The following is a 24071-nucleotide window of genomic DNA, read 5'->3' as shown; positions in this document are numbered from 1 at the left end:
ACCATACTCCCGTTGTCATTGTACTAGCAAGTGCATGACTAAAACTAGAAATTTAGGCTCAATGTAGGGACAATTTAATTCGTGAAAAAATTCTGAGTTCCAAAGAAAGTCTCGTTAGAAGAGAAAAGGATGGTATGCGTGTAATCTATGGGCAAAAGCCGTTCTATCATTCTTCGTAGCTGTTTGGATCCAGGGACTTTTTTATAGTTATTTGTCACATCAAATGTTTAGACGTTAATTAGGAGTATTAAATATAGACTAATAATAAAACTAATTTTATAAATAAAGACTATTTCACTAGACAAATTTTTTAAGCCTAATTACTCCATGATTAGCAAATGTTTACTGTAGCATCACATTCGGTAATCATGTACTAATTAGGCTCAATAGATTCGTCTCGCAAAATAGTACAAAGTATAAGATGGGTTTTATTAATAGTCCAAAAATTCGATGGGATAGAAACTTTAGTCCTATGAGATTCACACAGGGTCTACCTGTTACTGTTAGCAATAGCCGCCGAGTCCGTCGATGACATATGGGTCTCACGGGCTACCATGTCTAGACAGAATGACGTCATGACGGCACTTGACAAATATCATCCCATCCTTTCCTTTGTTACTATTAGCAATAGCCATCGAGACATCTGTGTCCCACAGGCTGTCACGTTAGGACGGAATGTCGTTGTGACAACACTCGACAAATACAATCCCATCTTTTCCCTCGTGCGTATGGTAATAAGCAAAAAATTTAAATTTATAATTTTAAATTTAGAGTTAATTATGAGGTTTTTTTATTAAAATTTATTTTTTAGCTTTGGCTTTTAGTTTGCTAAGAATACATATATAAAATTTTTATTTATAAATTATTTTTCTTTTAGAAATATGTGGAAGCCAAAATTTAGGCGACGGTATTTGGCAGCACTCCTATGTTCTGTCACTAGCTATTTATGGGAACCGTGAACCAGATATTGGGCATATGGCTAACTAATCTTGTTCACAACAAATTGTCACGAACTGGCATGATTGCAGCTAACTATTTTTCGCCATGCATCATAAGAGTGGTCATGACGGCTCCAATTGTTTCCCTTCTCGAAATAAAAGCAAAACGGCTTATTTACAGAATAAAAGATAATCCGTAGATAAAGCTTTTACGTATGTGTCTATAGTGATTTAAAAATAAATGCCGTAAAATAAACCTCTATAAAAACCATAAAATCAGCTTAAAATCAAAAATTTTAAATTAAATTTAACTTATAAGCAATTGCAAAAGTGACGGAAGCCATTGAGAGACCAGAAGCAACCGCAAAGAGGAAAAAAGGCTACATGATGCTCACTGCCCCCCTACTCCTTTTTTTTTTAGATTGTAACTCATTGGCTCATTGCCCTTTTTTTCAGATTGTAACTCATTGCCCATCGCCCATCCTAGCCAAAAATGACTTTGCAGCAGCTTGTGCCATATCTCATCATCACCCATCAGTCTGCTGCCATCCGTGATCCGGACCATCATCTGGTGTTGTTAATTCCCTACGAGCAAGTTTAATAATATAGTCAATTAAGTCAATTTATACAGTACCTACCTATAAAATATATATTGTCATGTCTCACATGTCATACACACATTGTGTCTTAGAGTTTATGCTGCAGCTGGCTACAAGTCTATAGCTCACTGCTTTTCTCTCTACTCTCTTATCTATTTAAAATGGGACATTTAACTTGTTATCACTCTTAGAAATAGACGATAACAGATTTATCACTCGCTGTCTATGAGACATGGACCCTCATGTATCTAAATATATGGGTTCAGTGACAAATTTATTATGACTAAATATAAGAGTGGCAAAAAAATTAATTATTTTCCTTAAAATATATTTATAGCCGGCTTACAGTGCTTTGCAGCAGTTTTGTTTTTTTGTTTTTTTGGTAGCAACAAGTTCTGAAATGCAGGAGTATTCAGATACTCTCTCACACAGAGAGAGCTTCAATGCATGCATGGTAGGATGGTGGCTTTATGCACACACTCCCACACCGCACACTCGCCACTTAGCCTGACTAGATCTTAATTAAGATTTTAAGAGCGTTCCTCTTCACTCTTCCACCTCTCTCTTTCTCTTCCTACAAGTTCTTCACACCATCCAATTGCAAAAGCACAGGAGCTAAGCTTAGAACAGAAGCTGCAGGTTGCAGCTTGTTCCTCCATTGTGAATTTGCGAAGAGAGAGAGAGATTTGAGAGAGATGGGCGTGGCGACGGTGACCGAGCTGAGGCAGAGTATCTCCGGGAAGAGGGCGTTCCGGCCGAGCCTCACCACCCGGCACGCCAACGAATGGTATTCGTGTCGCCATTGCTGATGAGATGTTTGCATGGTTTTTTGTGGTTATGGATCGTCGTCTTGCAGGCCGCCGACGGACGTCTCCAGCGACCTCACCGTCGAGGTCGGCACGTCCAGCTTCGCGCTGCACAAGGTGAGAGCTATGGTTCTTTCTTTCCTGATCTGCTCGACGACGGAGCAGGGGATGTTGGGCTAATGGCGGTGGATAGCTGATCGCGCAGTTCCCGCTGGTGTCCCGGAGCGGCAAGATCCGGCGGGCGGTGGCGGAGGCGAAGGACGGCAGGCTGGCGCGGCTCAGCCTCCACGGCACGCCCGGGGGAGCGGTGGCGTTCGAGCTGGCGGCCAAGTTCTGCTACGGCGTCGGCGTCGACGTCACGGTCGGCAACGTCGCCATGCTCCGGTGCGCCGCGCACTACCTGCAGATGACGGAGGACTTCTCCGACAAGAACCTCGAGCTCCGCGCCGAGGCGTTCCTCCGCGACGCCGTGCTCCCCAGCATCGCCAGCTCCGTCGCCGTGCTCCGCAGCTGCGAGGCGCTGCTCCCGGCGGCCGAGGACGTCAACCTCGTCCCCCGCCTTATCGCCGCCATCGCCAACAACGTGTGCAAGGAGCAGCTCACCTCGGGGCTGTCCAAGCTGGACCAGCTAAAGCCTCCGCCGGCGGTGTCCGCCGGCGTCGACCTCGACTCGCCGGGGGACTGGTGGGGCAAGTCGGTCGCCGGCCTCGGCCTCGACTTCTTCCAGCGGCTGCTCTCCGCCGTCAAGTCCAAGGGGCTCAAGCAGGAGACCGTCACCCGCATCCTCATCAACTACGCCCAGAACTCGCTGCACGGGCTCATGGCGAGGGACATCCAGGCCGCCGCCAAATGCGGCGGCGACACAGACGCCATCAAGAAGCAGCGCGCCGTCGTGGAGACCATCGTCGGGCTGCTCCCGGCGCAGTCCAAGAAGAGCCCCGTGCCGATGGCCTTCCTGTCGGGGCTCCTCAAGACGGCGATGGCGGTGTCGGCGTCGAGCATCTGCAGGGCCGACCTGGAGAAGCGGATCGGGATGCAGCTGGACCAGGCGATCCTGGAGGACATCCTCGTCGCGGCCGGGCCAGGCGCCGCAGCGGCGGCGGCGGCGGGGGCCGGGCAGCAGCACACGCTGTACGACACGGACGTGGTGGCGAGGATCTTCGCGGTGTTCCTCAACCTCGACGACGACAGCAACGAGGAGGACGTCGGCGGCGCGTTCGACTACGACAGCCCGAGGTCGCCGAAGCAGAGCCTCCTGGTGAAAGCGTCCAAGCTGCTCGACAGCTACCTCGCCGAGATCGCGCTCGACTCCAACCTCCTCCCCTCCAAGTTCATCTCCCTCGCCGAGCTCCTCCCCGACCACGCCCGCCTCGTCACCGACGGCCTCTACCGCGCCGTCGACATCTTCCTCAAGGTGTAACATCTTCTTCTTCTTCTTCTTCTTCTCCGACGACGAACTGACTGCATGCATGATCGATCGGTGGAGAGCAGGTGCACCCGAACATCAAGGAGGCGGAGAGGTACAGGATGTGCAAGGCGATCGACTGCCAGCGGCTGACGCCGGACGCGTGCAGCCACGCGGCGCAGAACGAGCGGCTGCCGGTGCAGATGGCGGTGCAGGTGCTCTACTTCGAGCAGCTCCGCCTGCGGAGCGCGATCCAATCCTCCGCCGGCGGCGGCGGCGGGAGCAGCAGCGTCGGCGGGAGCCACGACGCGGCGCTCTTCTTCGGGTGCGCGGCCGCCGCCGCTGCCGCCACGGCTGGGTCGCACTGCGGCGGGATGCGGTCGGGGAGCGGGGTCGGGAGCGGCGCCATGTCGCCGCGCGACAACTACGCGTCGGTGCGGCGGGAGAACCGGGAGCTGAAGCTGGAGGTGGCGCGGATGCGGATGCGGCTGACGGACCTGGAGAAGGACCACGTGAGCATGAAGCGCGAGCTGGTCCGCGTCAGCCCGGCGAACCGCCTCCTCCGGAGCTTCGCCCGCAGCCTCGGCCGCCTCAACGCGCTCTTCCGCATGCGCCCCGCCGCCGAGCCTGGCCTGCACCAGCTCGGCGCCAAGGCCACCGCCGACGCCAAGGTCCTCTTCCAGCGCCGCCGCCGCCACTCCATCTCCTGAGACCGCCCTCTCCTACCTCTCCGGTGTGCATACGACACGACGACGACCACCTCGGTTTATTGGAATACGTTTTTTTGTTTGTTTTTATGATTTTTTTGTGGGATTTTTGCATGGGATGACACGACATTGACGACGCACAGGCAGCATGGCTGTTGTTGTATGGATTATGGACGGATGATTTCGATAGGTGTACAAATTAATGTGCAGATGTGAATCGTGCTAAGTTGCTAAGATGGCAGATTTGTTCCACTTTTCTGAAGAGTGACAAGACTTCTCGCACAGAATTTGTTCAGAAAGAGAAGTCCAAACATGCAAAGAAATTGCTCAAAGAGCGAAGCCTAAAAAGATACGAAATAAAATAGAAATTGTTCAAACAGCAATGTCCAAACACGCAGGGTCATCTTTTTGTTCTTTTAGAAAACCAAACGAACAACATATTAGCAAACAAAAAATAATTTATAAATAAAGATTATATATATATGTTTTTAGTGATTTAAAAGTAAATGCTGAAAAATAAACTCAATGAAAAGCTTCAAAATCAACTCTAAATTTAAGGTCAAAAATTTAAATTTTAGCTTATAAGCATTAGCGGGAACGAAAATATGTGGCTGGCAAAATTGTTAACGTGCAAAGTCTAAAAAAATCGAAAATATAGTCACACTAAGAAACTATTCAAATAGCAAAGTATAAAAGCATTTTAAAAGAAATTTTCAGTGAAATTATTCAAATAAAAAGTCTAAAATACAATTTTTCTGGGAAATTATTCAAAGGGCAAAGTCTGAAAAAATTAAAAGGAATTTTCCAGGGAAATATTAAATAATAAAGTCTAAGAAAAGATTGTTTGAGTAATTATTGAAAGAAAAAATCTTTTGAAATACAAAAAGAGTTTTTTTCCCAAATGGCAAAGTAAATAATAATAATAATTGAAGGGAAATTATTCAAATAACAAAGTCTAGAAAAGAAAATTTGCAGAGAAATTATTCAAAGAAAGAAATATATTTTCAAAAATATAAATGATTTTCGCTAGAGGAAGGGCTTAAACCTTCGACCTTGTGGTTAACAGCCACACGCTCTAACCATCTGAGCTACTCCAGCTGGTTTGTAGAGCAAGACATACTATTTATTTAGTACTGTACGTCCCAATTGCATGACTCTTCTTGGATCGTTCTGGGCCAACTTTTGAATAGAAAGTCCACCAGCCTCCAAGGACTAGGACAGAGGCTGCAGCAGGTTTCTATGCAACTCAGAGCAAAGAAATTTTCAACTTTGAGTTTTAATTTTGTCCGTCAATCACGAAATCGGGATAGAGCATACTTTTAATTTAATATGTTGACTCGGTCTTTTATGTGAGGTGGCGGGTAGAACCTATACATAACGTTCTTTTAGGTGAGATGACGAGTAGGATTCACACATAAATCTCTTAAGAAAAAATTAAAATAGTAGTATAGCCTACTCCCTTCATCCTTCCCCTCTAGTGGCATACTATGGGAAGCGGCGGTTAGTGAGGCCACACGAGGTCAAGCTTGTACACACATGACAAGAAGGGAGGTGACAATGATGGTTGTTAGTGAGCTACCTGTCATGAACAAGCTCAAATCAACCACTGCCAACAGTGAGTCCCTTGTCATGAACAAGCTCAAGTTAACTACTGTCGATGGTTTAGATCTGGCCAGAGCCATACGTGGGAGATGGAAATGAGAGATAATGATAGAGATAGAGAGGAGAGGAAGAGGCTGGCAATGGGTGACGAGCGACAACGATGGAGGAGAAGAAGCAGGGATGGAGGGATGAGCCAATGAAGATGACGGCCATAAAAGGCGGCGGCTCATCGGCATGGGGAACAACATGCCTCCTAGGGTTCTTCTCTCCCTCCTCGTCAATTGTCTCCTTGTCTACTATCCACTGCTTACGCTGTCACGTGAAAAGGGAGGCGGTTGTCGAGCTCAATGAGCTTAAGAGACAATCAACCGTCATCACTCTCATCTGAAAGCATAAGTAGCACCAGCCTTCTTATGTGAAGATGGAAAGGACGCTAGTGATAGACATTGGCAGTGTCCCTAGCAACATTGCGTGCGATGGGGGGTTAGTGGAGGCAAGAGGAAGGATAGGAGAGAGGGATAGATTGGAAGGGTGGGCCCTGTTAGCATGTGTGTCTAGCTACATTTTTATCTAACTGACATATTTATTTTTGTTTTATTTTTTATTTTTCTTGTGGTACCATATAAACACAACGTGAATAATAGGTAGGACGAATACTAAGTCAAACAGATAATGTAAGTGTCACTTCAGACAAAACTGCTCTCAATGCCATCAAGGGACTCGATTTGCACTGATATTAGAAGTTACGGGATACTCTATCTAATTTTACGGTTGAGGGACGCAAATGAAACTCAATACATAGCTCAGGGGTCCTAAGTGGACTTTTCACCAAAACAAAGGCTGACACACGGGACAGCGTAACCATTTTAGCCCAAACTGTAATTTCTTCTTCAATTGGCCACGTAGCACTCTGCAGTGGCAGCCCAACATGTGCTTTACAAATTACGAGGCATGTTTTTGTTTTAAATTTTTGGGGAGGGGGGAGGGTAACGAAGAGGCACACTCATAAATGTTTCGATGTTTAGTATAAAATTTTGTCAAGATTTTAAAACACTAAAGTCAATGGTTTTTAAATAATGTTTAATTTAAATAACTGAAAAAACAGGACCGGATACAGACTACACTGTTCCAGCCAAGGTTAGACGAGACGAGTTTTGGCAAAACCTGCGATTAATTTTCTTATATGAAGAACATAACAGTGTAGTTTTGGTATGATCAATATATATAAGAGTAATGTCCATTTTTCGCCCTTAGACATTCAACAAATTTCATTTTTACCATGAACTATAAAATTGGCTATTTTTGGTACTGAACTTTTGAAAACCAGACATGTTTGACTCTGAGAATGGTTTTAATTGTGTTTTTTTGCCACCTTAGTAACCATCATGATTGCTAATACTCTATGACATTAGCTCCACATTTCACATTGTCTTTTTTTTTCCCAATCACTACCAAAATACCCGTGAGGTAGAACACATGAAGACATTTTAATTCTGCAATCTAATATTATTCCAATGGACATAATGGACTCGTGGCGACATCCACTTCTTTGGGAGTACCTTTTGAAGGTCATACTCACCGTGGCGGTGGAAGCCATTAGGGTCATCTTTATGGGCGGTAAAAAGGAAAAGCAAAATGCTATATTTACAAATATAAATAGTTTACGTATAAAAATTTTATATACGTGTTTATGGCAATCTAAATACGAAAGCTTAGGTCAAAAAAACTCAAAATCAACTACAAATTTAAGGTTAAAAATTTAAATTTTGGGTTAAAACTCATCTTTTCGTTTAAGTTTATGTTTATAAGTCAAAATATAAATTTTTAACCTTAAATTTAGAGTTTATTTTAAGGCTTTCACTATAATAATTTATTTTTCAATCTTGGCTTTATATTATTGGAAACACATATATATATATATATATATATATAATTTATTTACAATTATTTCTCATTTATAAATATGCCTTGATTTTTTTTGAAAAAAAAGGTCAATGGAGGGCCCAATCAACGAAAATGGAACAAGTAGTCTCTCTGTTTTTTTAATATGATGCTATTGAATTTTATATTTATGTTTGACCGTTCGTCTTATTTAAAATTTATCTAAATATACAAAATTATAAGTTATACTTAAAGTTCATATGATAATAAATCAAATTATAAAAAATAATTAATAATTATATACTTTTTATGAATAATACAAATAGTCAAACATATACCTATAAGTCAACTCATATAGAGAGTATTGTGCTAGCGCTGAAACCGGAAGGTACTAGAATAGTGCGAGCAACTGTAACTCTCTGTAAGAGCATCCCAACAGTTCATATATCTAATCCTCTATCATAAAAATAGATAATGAAAGGTAAAGATTAAGCTCCAACAGAATATTCATTTCATTCTCTATTTTTAGATGTCATCCTATTTAGAGAGAAAAATTCTATATTTCTTCAAAGAAATATGGAGGATGTTATATATGGATGATCTGCTGGGTACAAAGAAATATAGATGATGAAACCGTTTTAGATGATCATTCAAATAAAAATATGGATGACTAAATTTATATGATCTGTTGGGAATGCTCCGAGTAAATTTACATGTATCCATCGTGCATGAATGGTCCAGGCCAATACGAAAGCATGTTGTTGAGAGACCTGAAAGGTGAAGCTAGCTAGCTCCTCATCATTGCATTAGTGGTAGGAAACTAGATCGACCGGACGACCATCGCACTTAACGCAGTCAACACAGCGCGCGCGCGCACACAAACAAAAAAAAATCCCGAACGATCAGCATCACAGAAAAGGTTAAAGAAAACCGAAGAGGAAAAAGTAATTAAGAAAGCAAACAAAAGGATCAACGATTTGATCCATCCCCTGCGTGTACTACGTACGATGGAATTAACGAAATAATTCACCTGCTAATGCAAATGCATTGCATGAATCATTCCCAATGGGATTTTCTAACTTTCCATTAAAAAGTTAGAGATGAACAGTACTGTGATTTTATATGTATTTTCAGCCGTTTGATCCGCAACCACCGTCTAATTGATCGCTATAGTACCCATAAACAGTACATATAATGCGTTTTTATGACTTTTCTTAAGTGAGAGAATCCAGATTGAAATCATTGTAGCTTTCGGTAGGTAGGTATGTCACCTCGCAGCCGCAGCAACACGGAGCAGCTTATCTAGTTCTAGCTAAGTACGTAGCACGCCCACAAAGCCTAAGCTAGCTAGCTAGCTGTAGCGTTACGTCGACCGGCCGGCCGGGCATGTACATTGTTGAGTCGAAAGCATTATTGCCATCTCAAACCTTCTAATGCTGGGAGAGATATGTGCTTTGAAACGTAAGTGCAATATTTGATCTAATTAGGATGAAACGGGATCCCCTCTAGTAGCATGGTGCTACTGCAGGGGCTATAGTACAGTGCATTTGGTACACCCCTCAATCGTTGGTTTAAAACGGATGACCGAAATTTATTGCTACAGTAGTAAACAATGGTTTGTGTTACTGTTGCTGTAGTATTTTATACATTGTTCATGTTATTGACTTACTGTTCTTCTCACATAAATAGTGTTTTACTGCAGAGGATCCGGACCCAATTAGGATGTCTAGGTGGATATATATAGGGTGGGTCGGTAGGACTGTAAAACAAAAGGTCCGAAGCTCATAGAGGCAAAGCCAGCTAAAAATATCGTCGAGGTCATCGCTATTGCATAGCATAGGAAAACATATATAGAAATAGTGTTTTAGTAGAAATTTTTGAAATTTCGTCGGGTCGTTTGACCCCAACAAAGAAGTTGACTCTGTGCCTGGAGGCTTAAAGTAGCTTGAGCTTGGTTCGTCTTAGGCTTTGCTTTTAAGCTTAGATATAATGTGTTTCTCCAAGAGTTTGCTTATAACAAATCCCTTAAAGTAAGGATATATACCAATAAATTTTACATATAATCAACGGTTCACTTCACTTCTGTCGTATCAATATTGCCGTCATAAATGTATGCCCTATGTTAACATCGGTGTTCTCTAACATTGTGTTTGCTCTTGAGAGAATGAAGGAAAACTACCCTCGTCTCCCATAAGCACGCTTTCCAAACTGCTAAACAACGTGTTTTTATATAATTTTCTTTCTATAAGTCACTTTCAAAAACCATATTAATCTATTTTTACATTCACTATAGCTAATACCTTAGATAAGCTATTCCATCCATTCCACACTATAAGATATTTTAGCATTGCTTAGATTCATTTGTGTGCCAATGAATCTAGACACATATACAAAACACACACATATATATATTGATACATGGATAAATCTAGGCAAATATAAAAAGTCTTATAATATGGAATAGAAGGAGTACATGCAAAATGAGACTGTTTATTGCAGCAAGATTAATTAATTTAGTGCTAGACAAATGACAAATAAATAATTTCTGTATAACTTTTAAAACAATTTTAAGTAGTGGTTTAGAAAATATCGGTATCAAAACCCAAGGCTGAAAAAAGGGCCTAAAACATTTATGGATTACGAGAATATTACAGAGTGAAAGAGTACAGGAAGGTATGGGAGTTGCAGAACATTCCAGAATTCTCATTTTGTAGCTAGGCCCCCTCTATGTGCTTTTAACTTCCTTAGCTCGGTCGTTTATATGCACGTACGCACTTATGAAAGGCATCAACACGTATGCTTCTAAATTATTAATGTTTAGCGAGACTATATATATAGCGTATCTAGCCTTTCTGAGATTAAAGGCTAGTTTAAATCACTAATTTAATTTTTTTATAAGAACACGCACGTCTTCTATGATCACCTCCGAAGAAGACTGGCCGGTAAATCTAGAGAAACCCCGAAGTCGTCACGGGCGTCTTGTTATCAAGGGGCACGTCGTCTACTACTGAAAGCACAAGCCGTCAGAATCCTAGAAGATTCGCTCCAACGAGGAGTGAACCCAGAACATCAGATGCTACTCAGACCTTATATAACCACTAGGCTACAGACCAGTTCGCAATCACTAATTTAATTTAATCAAACACTATACCGTGCTCGATCGAGATGCGACGTGTCAAGGCCTGGAAACCATATGCATTCTCGTAGCACGCATACTGCATGCCATGCACACATGCATACACACACATATATATGCAGACTAATCTATTAATAAGATGAGTCGGTGCTTTCTTCTTCTTTTTTTCCTTATTCATTAACTTGATGATCGATCATCGAACTAGTTATATATGTGCCTAAGAGATGCTCTGCATTGGCTAATGTTTCATATATGCATAAGCATGTGTGTGACTTCCATCTTAAGGAAGAAAAAATACAATGTGGCCTTGCACGATTGATCTATCTGTTAGGTTTTGCATGCTAATCTATGTTTCTTTTTGGACAAAAATGATTTCTTTGTTGGAGACGTTGTTTTGAAGTGTGCGTCATATGGTTGTGTTAGTCCCAGCTGGTTTTTGCAGAGTTTGTTCTCATCAGAAAAGACATGATATACCATATTTATGTTATCTTATAATTTGTTTTCACTTCTCTTTTGTTTGTCTAAGCGATGTATCCGTGATACATAGATACAGAAACGGGGGTGATTGCATTATTTAATAAAATGTATTATATTACTGAAAACAATTAATTAGTGGTACTCAGCGAATTTTTGGTTTATTTCAAAATGCCATGATTATCTTAGGTATACCTTCTCACTAATTCACCGGGAATCATTAGGAGATAAAATGCACACACTAGCCAATTTCCGAATCATGCCTAAGGCCTTGTTCGGATTAATCCCAAACAGGGAGGGATTGGAGGAAACTAAAAAGGAATAATTCCACACTATAATAGATGTGGAATAAATCATCTCCAAATTCCCTTCAATCCCCTATGCAACGGATAATCGAATAATGCATAAAAAGAGCTAGCTATATTTCATTTTGGATAGAGTACATGTACGTGTTATTATAAGATGAATACTAGATATGAATATTACCAAACATTTTCCTAGGCTAGTGATTTAATTGAGCTAGCACCTCGTCTCTAATCTTACAGTAATCCCATCATTAATAAATGTTGGTAGGATGGTAAGCCGTGCGTAGATTAATCGATCCACAAATTGTTGCAAAGTAACACGCCGCTAGCTCGAACATGCACTACGAGGATATCGATCGATTAATATAAATATAGTTGCACTTTGCGGTTGTTTAGTTATTTTCCATGGAAAAAGGTCGCTTCTTCAGTCGTTAACTAGGAGAACCACGCACCCAAGATATATATATATTTTTTGAGGCAATCCAATATACTCCCTCCGTCCCTAAATATTTGATGCCGTTAACTTTTTATTACATGTTTGACTATTTATCTTATTTAATTCTTTTAGCAAATATGTAAAACTATATATGTGCATAAAAGTATATTTAACAATAAATGAAATGATATAAAAATAATTAATAATTATGTAAATATTTTGAATAAGACGAATAGTTAAATGTGTATAAAAAAGTCAACGGCATCAACATTTAGGGACGGAGGTAGTATATATATAGTTACCCGGTTCAAATCTCAGCTGATCAGTTAGGAGGAAAGGTCGACGTTACTAATCACAACGAAACTGCTGACTAGCTTCAAGCTGTAGCTTGATGTATTGCACTGCATGCACCGGATATAATTAAGTTACTCCATTCGTTTTAGAATTAGAAATTTTATGGTGCTTAAGAAGTATACAAATGTATCAAATATAAAATTTTAGCGTGTAGTATCTACAGATGCCAAGTTTTTATAATAGAAAATATGTTATATCAAGATACCTTTTTAAGGGAGGCTAAAAAAGTTCTTTCAAAATATAATTATTCCTAGATTATTTAGAAAATATTAATGCTAAGAAGAAAATGTTTTAGTGTCCCTCAATAAATATTGGATGAATAAAGTAGCTAGATAGGGTAAGTGGGGGCGCCAAGGTGTGAATAAATATAAATGAGATTAAAGTGGTCGAATAAACTATTAGAACAACATATGATTCTTTACGAACCATGTATGTACAATGGGATATCAAGCAGAGTTGAGAAATTTATAACGAATTGCTAATCTGGAATTAATCGATCAAATCTACATCAGATATGTTGGCACATAGAAAACAATTAATCAGATGTGTTATATAACTAAGGACATGCAAAGAGCTAGTTAACGCTAGCTGACACGTCTTATATAGCCACAATATAGATTTTTCATGGATGTGGGGAGAGAGAGAGAGGGGTCGATAGGAACATCAATTGTTAGGACAAGAAATGATGCAACCTCATCAAGAAAAGGAGGACAATTTCCTTTAATTTGCACTTGAGAGCTGCCTTGCGCAGCTGCGCCCATATGTTCTTATCATCCTATGAGCTTCTATCGCTACGGGATCCCAAGTAGATCATTGTTAACTTGCCTACTAGTACATTAATTAATTACCCTCTCGTTTGTCGACCAAATCTGTTGGCTAGATGATAAGGCCATCCTCAATGTAAATTTTATGGATATGATTATCTAGAGTGACATATCATCTAAAAGTTTAAAACTAGAATAAAACACTCATCTATCTTTCAATGTATGGTTTTATCTATTGTTGTTTCCTAGGTTACATGCAAGACATAAATGGTCTAGGTAACAATGCGTAGAATGTTTCATCTTTATGAAACTCATTTCATCTCTTTTCATTAATACTTTGCCACATCATCAAAAATATCTTCATGACACCTTATTTATTACCCATGAAACTCTCATTGAGAATGACCTAAATAAGAACGATAGGAGATTCCTGTCTTCCTGAGCGATGGATGAATGACACTTATAACACCCATGTGTAATTAAATGCACTTAATATTAGTGCCAATATTATATACCATGGTTGTAAATATACGCAACGCAATCACCTCTATCCTTTTGCTTCTGCTTATTCTTATAAACCAAAATTTACAATTTTAGCCTTAAATTTAGAGTTGATTTTGGATTTTTTTATCACAGTTTATTTTTCAGCCTTGTGTTTTAGATCGTTAAAAATACATATAAAAGTTTTATTCATAAATTATTTTTTCTTTGTAAATATGTTATTTGGTTTTTCATAAAAACCAAGCAATCACCCAGTATGATCAGATCCGATCTTTTTTTTTAGATCCTAGTAAGTGAAATGACAGCTTTGGTTCGTTGTTAAACATATCATATATCATATCAGAAGATTAATTACCTGATCGATCAGCCTGGACGTACTATAAGCACGCATGACGTTATGGTAGATGATAACCTGATCAGCATCTAGTGCTCAGCCTACTAAGCAAGCAATTAATGTGTGACTGTATTATTTAAGCTGCCGATCGAGCAACCTGCAGATTGGCCCTCATCTCTGTCTCCCCCTGGCCCCAATCGCCTCCTGGCGTGCCATCTGGTGCATCATCATGCGTGTGCATGGCCAGAAAGCAAAATGTCTGAGCGACCAGCTAGGTTTCCACTAGTAGAGATGCTTAACTATATTAATACACAAAAATAAAAAAAACACAATTAGCAGTAGAGATAATTAAGGAGAGGAGATCAAGGAGTTATAGGCTAACCATTTACCTTTGTCGATTTTTAAAATACCGTTTGTTTCATATTGCAAAACTTTTTATCCTGGTTTTCATTAATTCATACACTAGTCTATGTATATGTATTATATCTATTAGCATCTATATGAATTTAACTAAAAATTAGAAAGTCTTGTACTTCCTCCATTCCAAAATATAAGGCACAACCATTTTATTTCTGTGTTCTAAAATATAAGGCGTGTATTAATTGCATTGCTACATGCATAGGTAAAACAATAAACTAAAGCAAAAAATAAATAGCATGCATTGGTGGTTTGTAGTAAGTAAATGTATGACTAAATGTTTTTTGGTCTTTGTATATAAGGTGGTTGTGTCTTATATTTTAGAACGTCGTGAGTATTATAGAAGGGAGAAAATGTAATGATTTTTACGCATAACATCCTAGCGGTGGTATCGTAATTGAAACGTCAAGAACAAAACCATTACTTAAAACATCACAATAACGCCAGTGAAGTGATTTTTCAGGATTTATATAGTATCACTTTAATTCGAGTCCCATAGGAATAAAAAATCATGTATTTTGTGAAAATGTCACGACTATGGGATGATTGTTTGGGTTTTTTAGGAAAAAAGTAAAACGGCATATTTATAAATAAAAAATTTATGAGTAAAATTTTAATATATATGTTATTAGAGAACTAAAAATATTAAAACACAAAAAATTAAGGTTAAAAATTTAAATTTTCGCTTACAAGTATAAGTAGAAGCGAAAAATAATAGTGCTATTTTAAGAAAAGTAAGGTGGAGGCAACAAAAGTAAGGAAGGAGTTACTAATAATTTGGCGAGCGTATGGATGGGCTACGGTTCTCATGCACAACCCATATACCACCACTTCTATCATGCATGGCCACAAATATCCATCACTTAGAAGTTTTAGATAATTCTAGTATTGATGGTATATTTAATTCGTTCCCTAGATTTTTTTCATGTAGCTCACTTTATAAGAAAATTAATATTTTTTATTATCCTGTCTATTTTGCCTTAAATATTTGACGGCTTTTCAAGGGGCACGTATATAGTTACCCAACCAGTACATCCTAATCTCACTAAAATAAATGTGTTTATTAGTCAACTCACTCTATTGTTACGTAAGCAAGTACGGTGAAATGGAGCGGAGAGAGGAAGAAAAGTTTCTATGCATACTGATGGATTAGAGTTGACTCTTAATAAATGCAATTTGATTATATGAGATGAATAAAAAGAAAAAAAGTAATAAAAAATTACTTTTGATGCGTTGACCAAAAGACATACACTCTGCCTTTATACATGCTCTGAATCTCTAAGTGATATATATTAATTAAGATAGTATGTTTGGCTCTTTTTTACATGCCCTAAGCATCTCATACGTGTAAGATAAGCAAGTTGATTTGGATTCTAGTGAATGAAGTATTAACTGTACCTACGACTTGGCCATATATATACTTTAGTGCTTTCAGTCCGTAACATTTACCTTAATTTCAATCTAATTATTTTGCTCGTGCAACATGTGACAATTAGCACAAATAGTCAAAAACCAGGACAAATTAAAGTTAATTTCAAATTGAGGGGCCAGCCCTTTCTTAATTAATCTGAAATCATGCGTGCTTGTTCATCATCACCAGGTAGCTTGTTAATTTGTCACTGATCACCAATTCCTCGTGGGTTTTGTATGAATGAGCGCGCCATTGTAAGATGGACAACACTATAATTAACTAATTAACTTCCCGCCGTTTAATAAAATCATGATTAATTTTGCACAAGAAAGTTCCGCCAAAATTTAATAGACATTTTTATTAAAAAAATCTGGCAGCAAATATATAGCAATTCCGATGAATTAATTAATTAATTAGCCGTCGTTTAGTAAAAACCGCAACAAATTTCGACTGAGAAAAGGTGGCGGCACGGCACCTCAGTCAGGCCCAGGCACGTCGATGGACGGCGGAGATCGCTCCGCGTAGGTACGGCACCCGCCCACGTGGACGGCGCAGATCGATCCCTCGATCGCTTCCTGCCTAACCGCGCGTTAATTGGTGCGTGCGAATGCTTTTGCGAGCTTAGCTTTTTTGACGCGCGCGCGCGCGTACGCGGGGCGGGGAGACACACAACTGAAAGGGCTACATAGCTAAAGCTCAATTAGAATTTAGCCGTAAACATTTATATGATTTAAATCTTTCATGATATTATAAATATTTGTATTATTATTTACGACACTACTTGTTTCAGCCACTTTTTTCATTAATATTTCTTTTTATCCGTCCCTATCATTTTGTTTCGTTAATTTCTCATTCGTTACTAATACCATTATTTTTTTTCTCAACTTGAATTTAAGATAATAATGACGTAAAAACATTTATGTTTTGGTAGCCCACTTAATTTCACCGCGCGTCAAAAGCTAACCACTTTGCGGGTACGGATTTTTACAGCGCGTACGTCTCGGGTAGAAAGGACACTGGGATTAATTAGCCGAGTATTTTTTTTTTTACCTTCGTGGTTGCAGCACCCTTGTCCCTCTAGCTATAGCCTTATATATTAACGGTTTCTTAATTAGCCCATTTTATCGCCAATGGGAACTAGCTAGTACAAAGTAAGATATCAGAATAATCATCCACAAGCATGCATGCAGAAGTGCCGAACTCACTTTATAAACTTTTGGTCGCGTTAGTGTTAATTAAAAGAGAAATCAGAAGGCACTTTTGATAGCCGAAGTTTCCATCGATCGGGCCACGAAAATGCGTGTTGATATATATAGAGAGAATTCGCATTGATTCAAACTTTGGTCGATAATCGTCTCTATCATAATGTATTTGAGAAACAAAGGAAAAGTAGATATATATGTATTTGCTATAGTAGTTTAATTAATTTTTAAGCATATATATGTATCTATGTAGTGTTCATATATCCAAATGAAATATGTACTAGAGCTTCAAAAGTGACACAAACGCACGTATATTTATGATTGGAGCTACCTTCGAGGAACAGGCAACTAGTCCTCCCGGCACCGATCAATCCTGATGGTTTAATGCCATTCCTAACGGTAAAAGATCGTGAGGAAAACTCTGTTTTCAGTTTATGGACTCGTGAATTTCCAAACATCACATTATTTTTGGTGGATTTTTTTTCATATGTATATGCTAGCACTCCTTGTTGAAGCTTAATTACATAGTTACATATATACTATACTAAGAGAAGTATAAATATAAGGCTGCTAAAAGTTGAATATATATCTCGATCAATGTCAAAGACCAACCATAGAAATTAAAAGAGGTTGAAGCACTTGATCATACTTGTTCATCTAGCATGTTTCAGCAACATTTCCTCCCAAGGCTAAAAATGTTACCAAGATGACTTTGATCAACAGGTTTTGATAGCTTGATTGATTACTATATATCTATAGAAACATAAATAAGAGTAAGGCTGCGTTCCATCCTAACTCAAGGGGATAACCCTCTATCGTTTTCCCGTGGGCACATCTCCCAAGTTGTTAAATGGGTTGTTATATATATACACACACGCGTATCATATTAATCTATTTTTAATTTTAGAATAGCTAATGTTTAATTAATTATTCACTAATGAATGAGTTTCTCATTTTACATGATCATCTTTATCTTTTTTTTTTCTTCGCTCACCTTCAAACACACCCTAAGACAATGAAATTCCATAACTCTAGAGTTATGTGTCAACTATATAATTAATAATTCACTAATGTTCATTTTACGTGACCATCTTTATCTTTTTATTCAATCACCTTCAAACATACCCTAATTAAGATGATCAAAATCCATAACTCTAGAGTTATATGTGAACAATATAATTAAATATATTTTAATTAAATGAACTTTAAGGTGTAGATTTCCGCAATTTGTGCAGGAATTTTGGATAGTTGGAGCTTGTTAGTTGCAGTAAATTACGGCTAATGGTATTTTCAGCTATTGTTTGGAACATATTAGCTGTATACTAGTTCAATATCTGAGGATCAATTAAGCGCATTAATGTGGGGACTAAGTAATAGGGACGCAAATGAGCTGATATGTGAGCCCACGTATAGATATTTTTATAGGTCACATAAAAATAACCTATACGTGAGTCCGTGGGTTATCTCGCTTGTATCAATAGTAGGAACATCCATACATTTCATGCATGCCACATATACTTTGATCCCAGCTCTCATATATATATATATATATATATATATATATCATCTCATCATTATCCCAGAACTGAAAACATTTGCAAACTGTATAAAGATATGTGTGTATATAATAAATTCAACCTATGTTAAAGTTGTCAACAAGAGGGTATGGCTCTCCATATATATTATCACCGTGATTCCATTATGGGACCTAATTCCATCGACACATGTGCAGGTGAATTTCCATGTGTCAGTCGAAAGTGCCCTCCCCAGTGCGACATGTCATGGACGGATGACCGACACATAGGCCAGTCAAAGGCAATGAACAGGAGAGGGAGATTAGGTCGATCGAGATCGATGCAAGTGATAGTGAGTGCGCCTGGCGACACACGTATGCATGCACTGGAACGAAGAAGCAGGTCGGCAAAGTGCAACAAGCAATTAAGGCCCTGATTAGATCTTAAAAATTTTCTCAAAAAATCACATCGAATCTTTGACATCTAAATAAAGTATTAAATATAGATAAAATGAAAAACTAATTACACAGTTATGTGAGAATTTGTGAGACGAATCTTTTGAGCTTAATTAGTCCATGATTAGTCATAAGTGCTACGATAACCCACATACGTTAATGACAGATTAGTTAGGATCAAAAGATTTGTCTCGCGTTTCTAGGCAAGCCAGATATTTGTTTTTTCATCCGTCTCCGAAAACTCCCATCAATATCCGGTCAAACGTCTGATCTGACGTCCAAAAATTTTTATTTCCTGAACTAAACACCCCTAACATATATGGAACTATCTCTAGCTAGCTAATTGATCTTCAGTTGATTGATCCGGCATTTAATCGATCGAGCTACTAATGATATACAATGTGTGGCTGCTTTCCTTTTGGCCCTATAAATACCAGGGCTGGGCTGGCCTGCAGGAAGAGCAACCTGTGTCAGGTGCAGTGGCAGCAAAACATAGCTAGCTCTCTCAGCAAATTAAGCTAGAGGGATCCATCCATCTCCTTGATATGCTCTCTTGAATTAACACTGCTGATTATATATTCAGGCAGCAGCAGCAGTAGTCTTCAATTGTAGAGCAGGAGGGGAGACGATCGATCGTCCTGATCAAACTGTAATTAAGCTAGCATCATCATCATCCTAGCTCCAGGATGGTTCAGCCATTGGTCTTTGCTGTGGGGATCGTAGGTACGTAGTAGCACATACAGTACACACAATTAATTAGAAATTAATTAATCTAGCTAGCACGCACGAGTATATATGCATGCATGCATTCTACGTATATATATATATACACAGCTCGAGCTAACTTAGTTTCTACCTGGTCTGGTAAATATATGTTTTGCAGGCAACATCTTGTCGTTCCTGGTCATCCTTGCGCCAGTGTGAGTAGCTAGCTAGACACTGACTGAATGCATCTGCTGCATGCATGATCGATGCTTAATTATTCTTGGGCATGTGAATGATCGATGAAGAAATACATATATGTCATGGATTTGCATGCAGGCCGACGTTCTACAGGGTGTACAGGAAGAAGTCGACGGAGTCGTTCCGGTCGGCGCCGTACGCGGCGGCGCTGCTGAGCGCGACGCTGTGGCTCTACTACGCGCTGCTCACCTCCGACCTCCTCCTCCTCTCCATCAACTCCCTCGGCTGCCTCGTCGAGTCCCTCTACCTCACCATCTTCCTCCTCTACGCCCCCAAGAAATCCATGGTATGCGTGCGTGACTGACTAGCTACTTAATTAATTAGCAAGTGATCGACGACATCAATGGCGGCGTACGTTGCTCGATCGATCGAGCGAGCTGCTTCTGAATATATATGTGATGCGCGCGTGTGTGCGTAGGTGTTCACTGTGAAGCTGGTGTGCGCCATGAACCTGGGCCTCTTCGGCGCCATGGTCGCCGTCCTGCAGCTCTGCGTCAAGGGCGAGCGGCGCGTCACCCTCGCCGGCGGCATCGGCGCCTCCTTCGCCCTCGCCGTCTTCGTCGCCCCTCTCACCATCATCGTAATATAATTAAAGAGCACATTAATTCATCTACAGTTCTAGCTCGATCAGCTAAATTAATTGATTGATTAATTAACTGAATTTGCAGAGGCAAGTGATGAGGACCAAGAGCGTGGAGTTCATGCCCTTCTGGCTCTCCTTCTTCCTCACCCTCAGCGCCGTCGTCTGGTTCCTCTACGGCCTCCTCATCAAAGATTTCTTCGTCGCGGTATAGCTAGCTATCAGCTCGATCTCTTAATTTCTTCTTTATCACTTCTTACTCCTTGTCTCGTTTTTTCTAAACTTCTTTAGATAAATAGCAAGTAGCTGACTAGGAAAATAGTTTTTAGCACACGGATGTATGTACACCGGTGTGCTTGCATGCTATCTAAATGGTCAAAAAAATATACGAAAAAATTTCACAAGATAGATTAATATGAGTTATATCACTCCACAAACATGAAAGTTTAACTCCGCAAACATGCAAGTTTAAATTTAACTTTTACAAATTATAGCAAAAACAAACAAAGCTGAAACTAAGTATACGCATATTCATTATTGTTTTTGTTTTTTTGCTACAACTTGTATACGTTGAATTTAAATTTACGTATTAAACTATCTTGTCAAATTGTTTCATATAATTCATATTAAACTATCTTGTCAAATTATTTTATATTTCTATCACTATTTAGATAATATACAAGCAATAGGTATGCATACATCTGTGTGTTTAAAAACTGCTTTCGGCCAGACCATCTTAAGCAACTGTTTATTATAATTGGTAATAGATATACACACACGCATGCACTTTTATTAGGTCATCAAATGCTATAGGGATCTAGTGCGTGTCGCTTGTGTCATGGTCCAAGGGCCAGGTGTTTTCTGCCGAGAGCCCAGCACCAAAGCCACAACCACTGTTCATCACTTGTATAAGCTTATCTTTCGCCAAAGCAACGCATACGTACTTGCAAGCCTAAAAAGCCCTAATTAAACAACGTGCACGTAGTGATCACGCGGTTATACTAAACCAGGAGATTTTTGTTGTAGCAATGCTGCATCGCTGTAATATGCTGTAGTAATTAACTAAAGCAACAAATTAATTATTTTCTCTGGTTTTTTATTTGACGGCGTTGATTTTTAATTTACGTTTAAGCATTTATCTTATTAAAACTTTATCTAAATATATAAAATTAGAAGTCAGGCTTAAAGTGTATTAATGAGTAATAAATTCAATGATAAAAATAATTAATAATTATGTGGATTTTTTGAACGAGACAAATTAATAGTGTCCAAAAGTTAATAGCGTCGAATTAAAAAAACAGATTAAGTAGCAGTAGTAATATACTACTCATGTCTGTGAATATTGATATATGTTGCTGCATATATATGCATGCGTGCAGACACCGAACGTGCTGGGTTTGTTGTTCGGGGTGGCGCAGATGGTGCTCTACGTCGTGTACAAGAACCCCAGGAAAAACGCCGCCGTGTCGGAGGAGGCCGCCGCCGGCCAGGCCCAGCAGGTGGAGCTCAAGGACCAGCAGCATCTGCAGCTACAGCTCCAGGCGTCGCCGGCGGTGGCGCCCCTCGACACCCACGCCGACTTGGAGGCCGCCGCCGCCGCCGCCGACCTGCTGCAGGCCGGGAGGCCGGTGCCGGCCGGCGTCGCCGTCGACATACCGCCGCCGCCACCGCCGCCCGTGGAGGTGGCGTGAGACGAACGAGAGGGCCGGTGACGAAGCTAATAAGCTGCACGCACTGCACGGTAGTACGCGTGATGACCACCACTGACCAATTAAGCGTGACCAAACTCTCTCGTTGCAGCTCGATCGATCGACCGATCATGCATCCGGCTGTATAATTAGCTAATTAATTACCATCTGCATGCTTAATCAAGTCACTGTTATATGTGGCTCTTGTATGTATCTTTCGGCGTTAATTTTTTTCTTCTGAGTTTGTAGGATTAGATGTTGCCAGTGGGCTATTAATTATTACATGTTTATTACATCATCTATCTGCTTATATATCTGCTGGTCGATAGATGTCGTGCATGTATGATTCGAGCGGAGACGCGTGTACTGCATCTGCATGCAAGTACGTGGCATTCAGTTTGTAGTACTCTCTTTACTCTCCGATCAATAAAGATTAAAGCCCATGTACTCAATTGTTTTGGTCTCCTCGGTCCTAAGAGCAAGTATAACAGTAGGTCAGCTAAACACTTATGTGTAGAAAAGGGAGAGGAGTAGTGGTCGGCTATAGTCTTATAGTCAGCTTGGACACAAGAACCAAAAAATTATGTAAGATATACATGTGAGTCCTACTTAATAATAAAGAGTTAACTATGTATAAGTGGCTAAAAAAAATTTACCAGAAGCCTTATAGCCAGCTTCTTGGGTAAATTATTAGCCTTGCTCTAATATTGCTACGGATAACTACCGCTGTCTGACTAATGAAGTTTGGTACGTGTGCTTAGTTTTGCTTGGAGATTAGATTAATTACAGTTTAGTAAATTGTTGCTTTGATCTGCCATGTGATGGTCAGTTGGCATGAAGGTTAGCTGGAGCAGATGAAAGGCAGCGTTGGTGATGTCCCGATTAACAATTAATTTTTGGGCAATCATACATCCTTGATAAGGATATCTGTAAGCCAGTAATAGATCAAAACTAATACGGAGTAATTCAGAAAGGGGATCAACATTAGTTATTCAAAATACAGAAGAAAGAGAGAGTACTGCAGGTTTAGTATGACTAATTCTTTAGAATCGATGACACAAGAACAGAGAGAATGCAGGATCTTCAGAAAACATGTTTTTTAGAAAATGGAAAAAAGTTAGCAGATGTACAGTAGAACAACTTCTTTAGAAAAGATGACAAAAAAAGAACAGTGAGCATGCAGGATAAAAAACACAAAAAGAAAGAGAGAATGAAGGTTAATAAAAAGTTTGAAAAAAGGAGTTAGCAGATCTACATAGGGACCAATTCTTCAGAAAACAGGTTCTATTCTAAAACCTTCAGAGAAAAATGTTTTTTTTTATAAAAGGAGTTCCTATGTATAAATGGAGTGATTTTTTAAATATCACATAAATGTAACTATAATATAATTAAAATTTAACTATCGTATAGTTAATACAACTAACATGCAAGTTGCATGTAAATAAAAAAAAATTCTCCACTAGTTATATTGGAATTACATGCTAGTTATATCAAATTATATAATGTACATTGTAAACATACTATAATTATAGTTATATTTGTAACATTTATGTGATTTTAAGAAAAAGTCACTCGGACAATTTATATCACAATCTTTAA

The 24071-nt window shown here is 39.5% G+C and overlaps 2 protein-coding genes and 1 non-coding gene across 3 annotated transcripts; 2 read left to right on the top strand and 1 right to left on the bottom strand.

Annotated features, from left to right (window-relative positions):
• Positions 1-2217: 2217 nt before the first annotated feature.
• Positions 2218-4642, top strand: LOC102721536 (BTB/POZ domain-containing protein At1g03010). The gene is made up of 4 exons (XM_040522797.1): positions 2218-2324; positions 2394-2460; positions 2537-3757; positions 3835-4642. The coding sequence occupies exons 1-4, from the start codon at positions 2233-2235 to the stop codon at positions 4456-4458; spliced, it is 2004 nt and encodes a 667-aa protein (XP_040378731.1). The 5' UTR covers positions 2218-2232; the 3' UTR covers positions 4459-4642.
• An 837-nt stretch (positions 4643-5479) lies between these two features.
• Positions 5480-5553, bottom strand: TRNAN-GUU. Its single transcript has one exon. It is a non-coding gene; the product is annotated as a tRNA-Asn (tRNA).
• A 14295-nt stretch (positions 5554-19848) lies between these two features.
• On the top strand, positions 19849-22475 carry LOC102721258 (bidirectional sugar transporter SWEET12-like). Its single transcript, XM_015834406.2, has 6 exons — positions 19849-19964; positions 20125-20161; positions 20283-20490; positions 20623-20784; positions 20873-20992; positions 22164-22475. The coding sequence occupies exons 1-6, from the start codon at positions 19928-19930 to the stop codon at positions 22473-22475; spliced, it is 876 nt and encodes a 291-aa protein (XP_015689892.2). The 5' UTR covers positions 19849-19927.
• Positions 22476-24071: the final 1596 nt, after the last annotated feature.

This window comes from Oryza brachyantha, chromosome 3 (assembly GCF_000231095.2).
Source record: "Oryza brachyantha chromosome 3, ObraRS2, whole genome shotgun sequence".
Taxonomy (NCBI): domain Eukaryota; kingdom Viridiplantae; phylum Streptophyta; class Magnoliopsida; order Poales; family Poaceae; genus Oryza; species Oryza brachyantha.
This window is presented reverse-complemented; position numbering and strand designations above follow the sequence as displayed.

What these genes read in the sequence shown, in the direction of transcription:
- LOC102721536 (XM_040522797.1), top strand. Translation starts at nt 2,233, where the DNA reads ATGGGCGTGGCGACGGTGACCGAGCTGAGGCAGAGTATCTCCGGGAAG. An exon ending in CCAGCTTCGCGCTGCACAAG is followed by an intron (nt 2,461 to 2,536) that starts GTGAGAGCTATG and finishes GGCGGTGGATAG; the next exon opens with CTGATCGCGCAGTTCCCGCT. An exon ending in CCGTCGACATCTTCCTCAAG is followed by an intron (nt 3,758 to 3,834) that starts GTGTAACATCTT and finishes GGTGGAGAGCAG; the next exon opens with GTGCACCCGAACATCAAGGA.
- LOC102721258 (XM_015834406.2), top strand. Translation starts at nt 19,928, where the DNA reads ATGGTTCAGCCATTGGTCTTTGCTGTGGGGATCGTAG. An exon ending in TCGCCCCTCTCACCATCATC is followed by an intron (nt 20,785 to 20,872) that starts GTAATATAATTA and finishes CTGAATTTGCAG; the next exon opens with AGGCAAGTGATGAGGACCAA. An exon ending in TCAAAGATTTCTTCGTCGCG is followed by an intron (nt 20,993 to 22,163) that starts GTATAGCTAGCT and finishes GCATGCGTGCAG; the next exon opens with ACACCGAACGTGCTGGGTTT.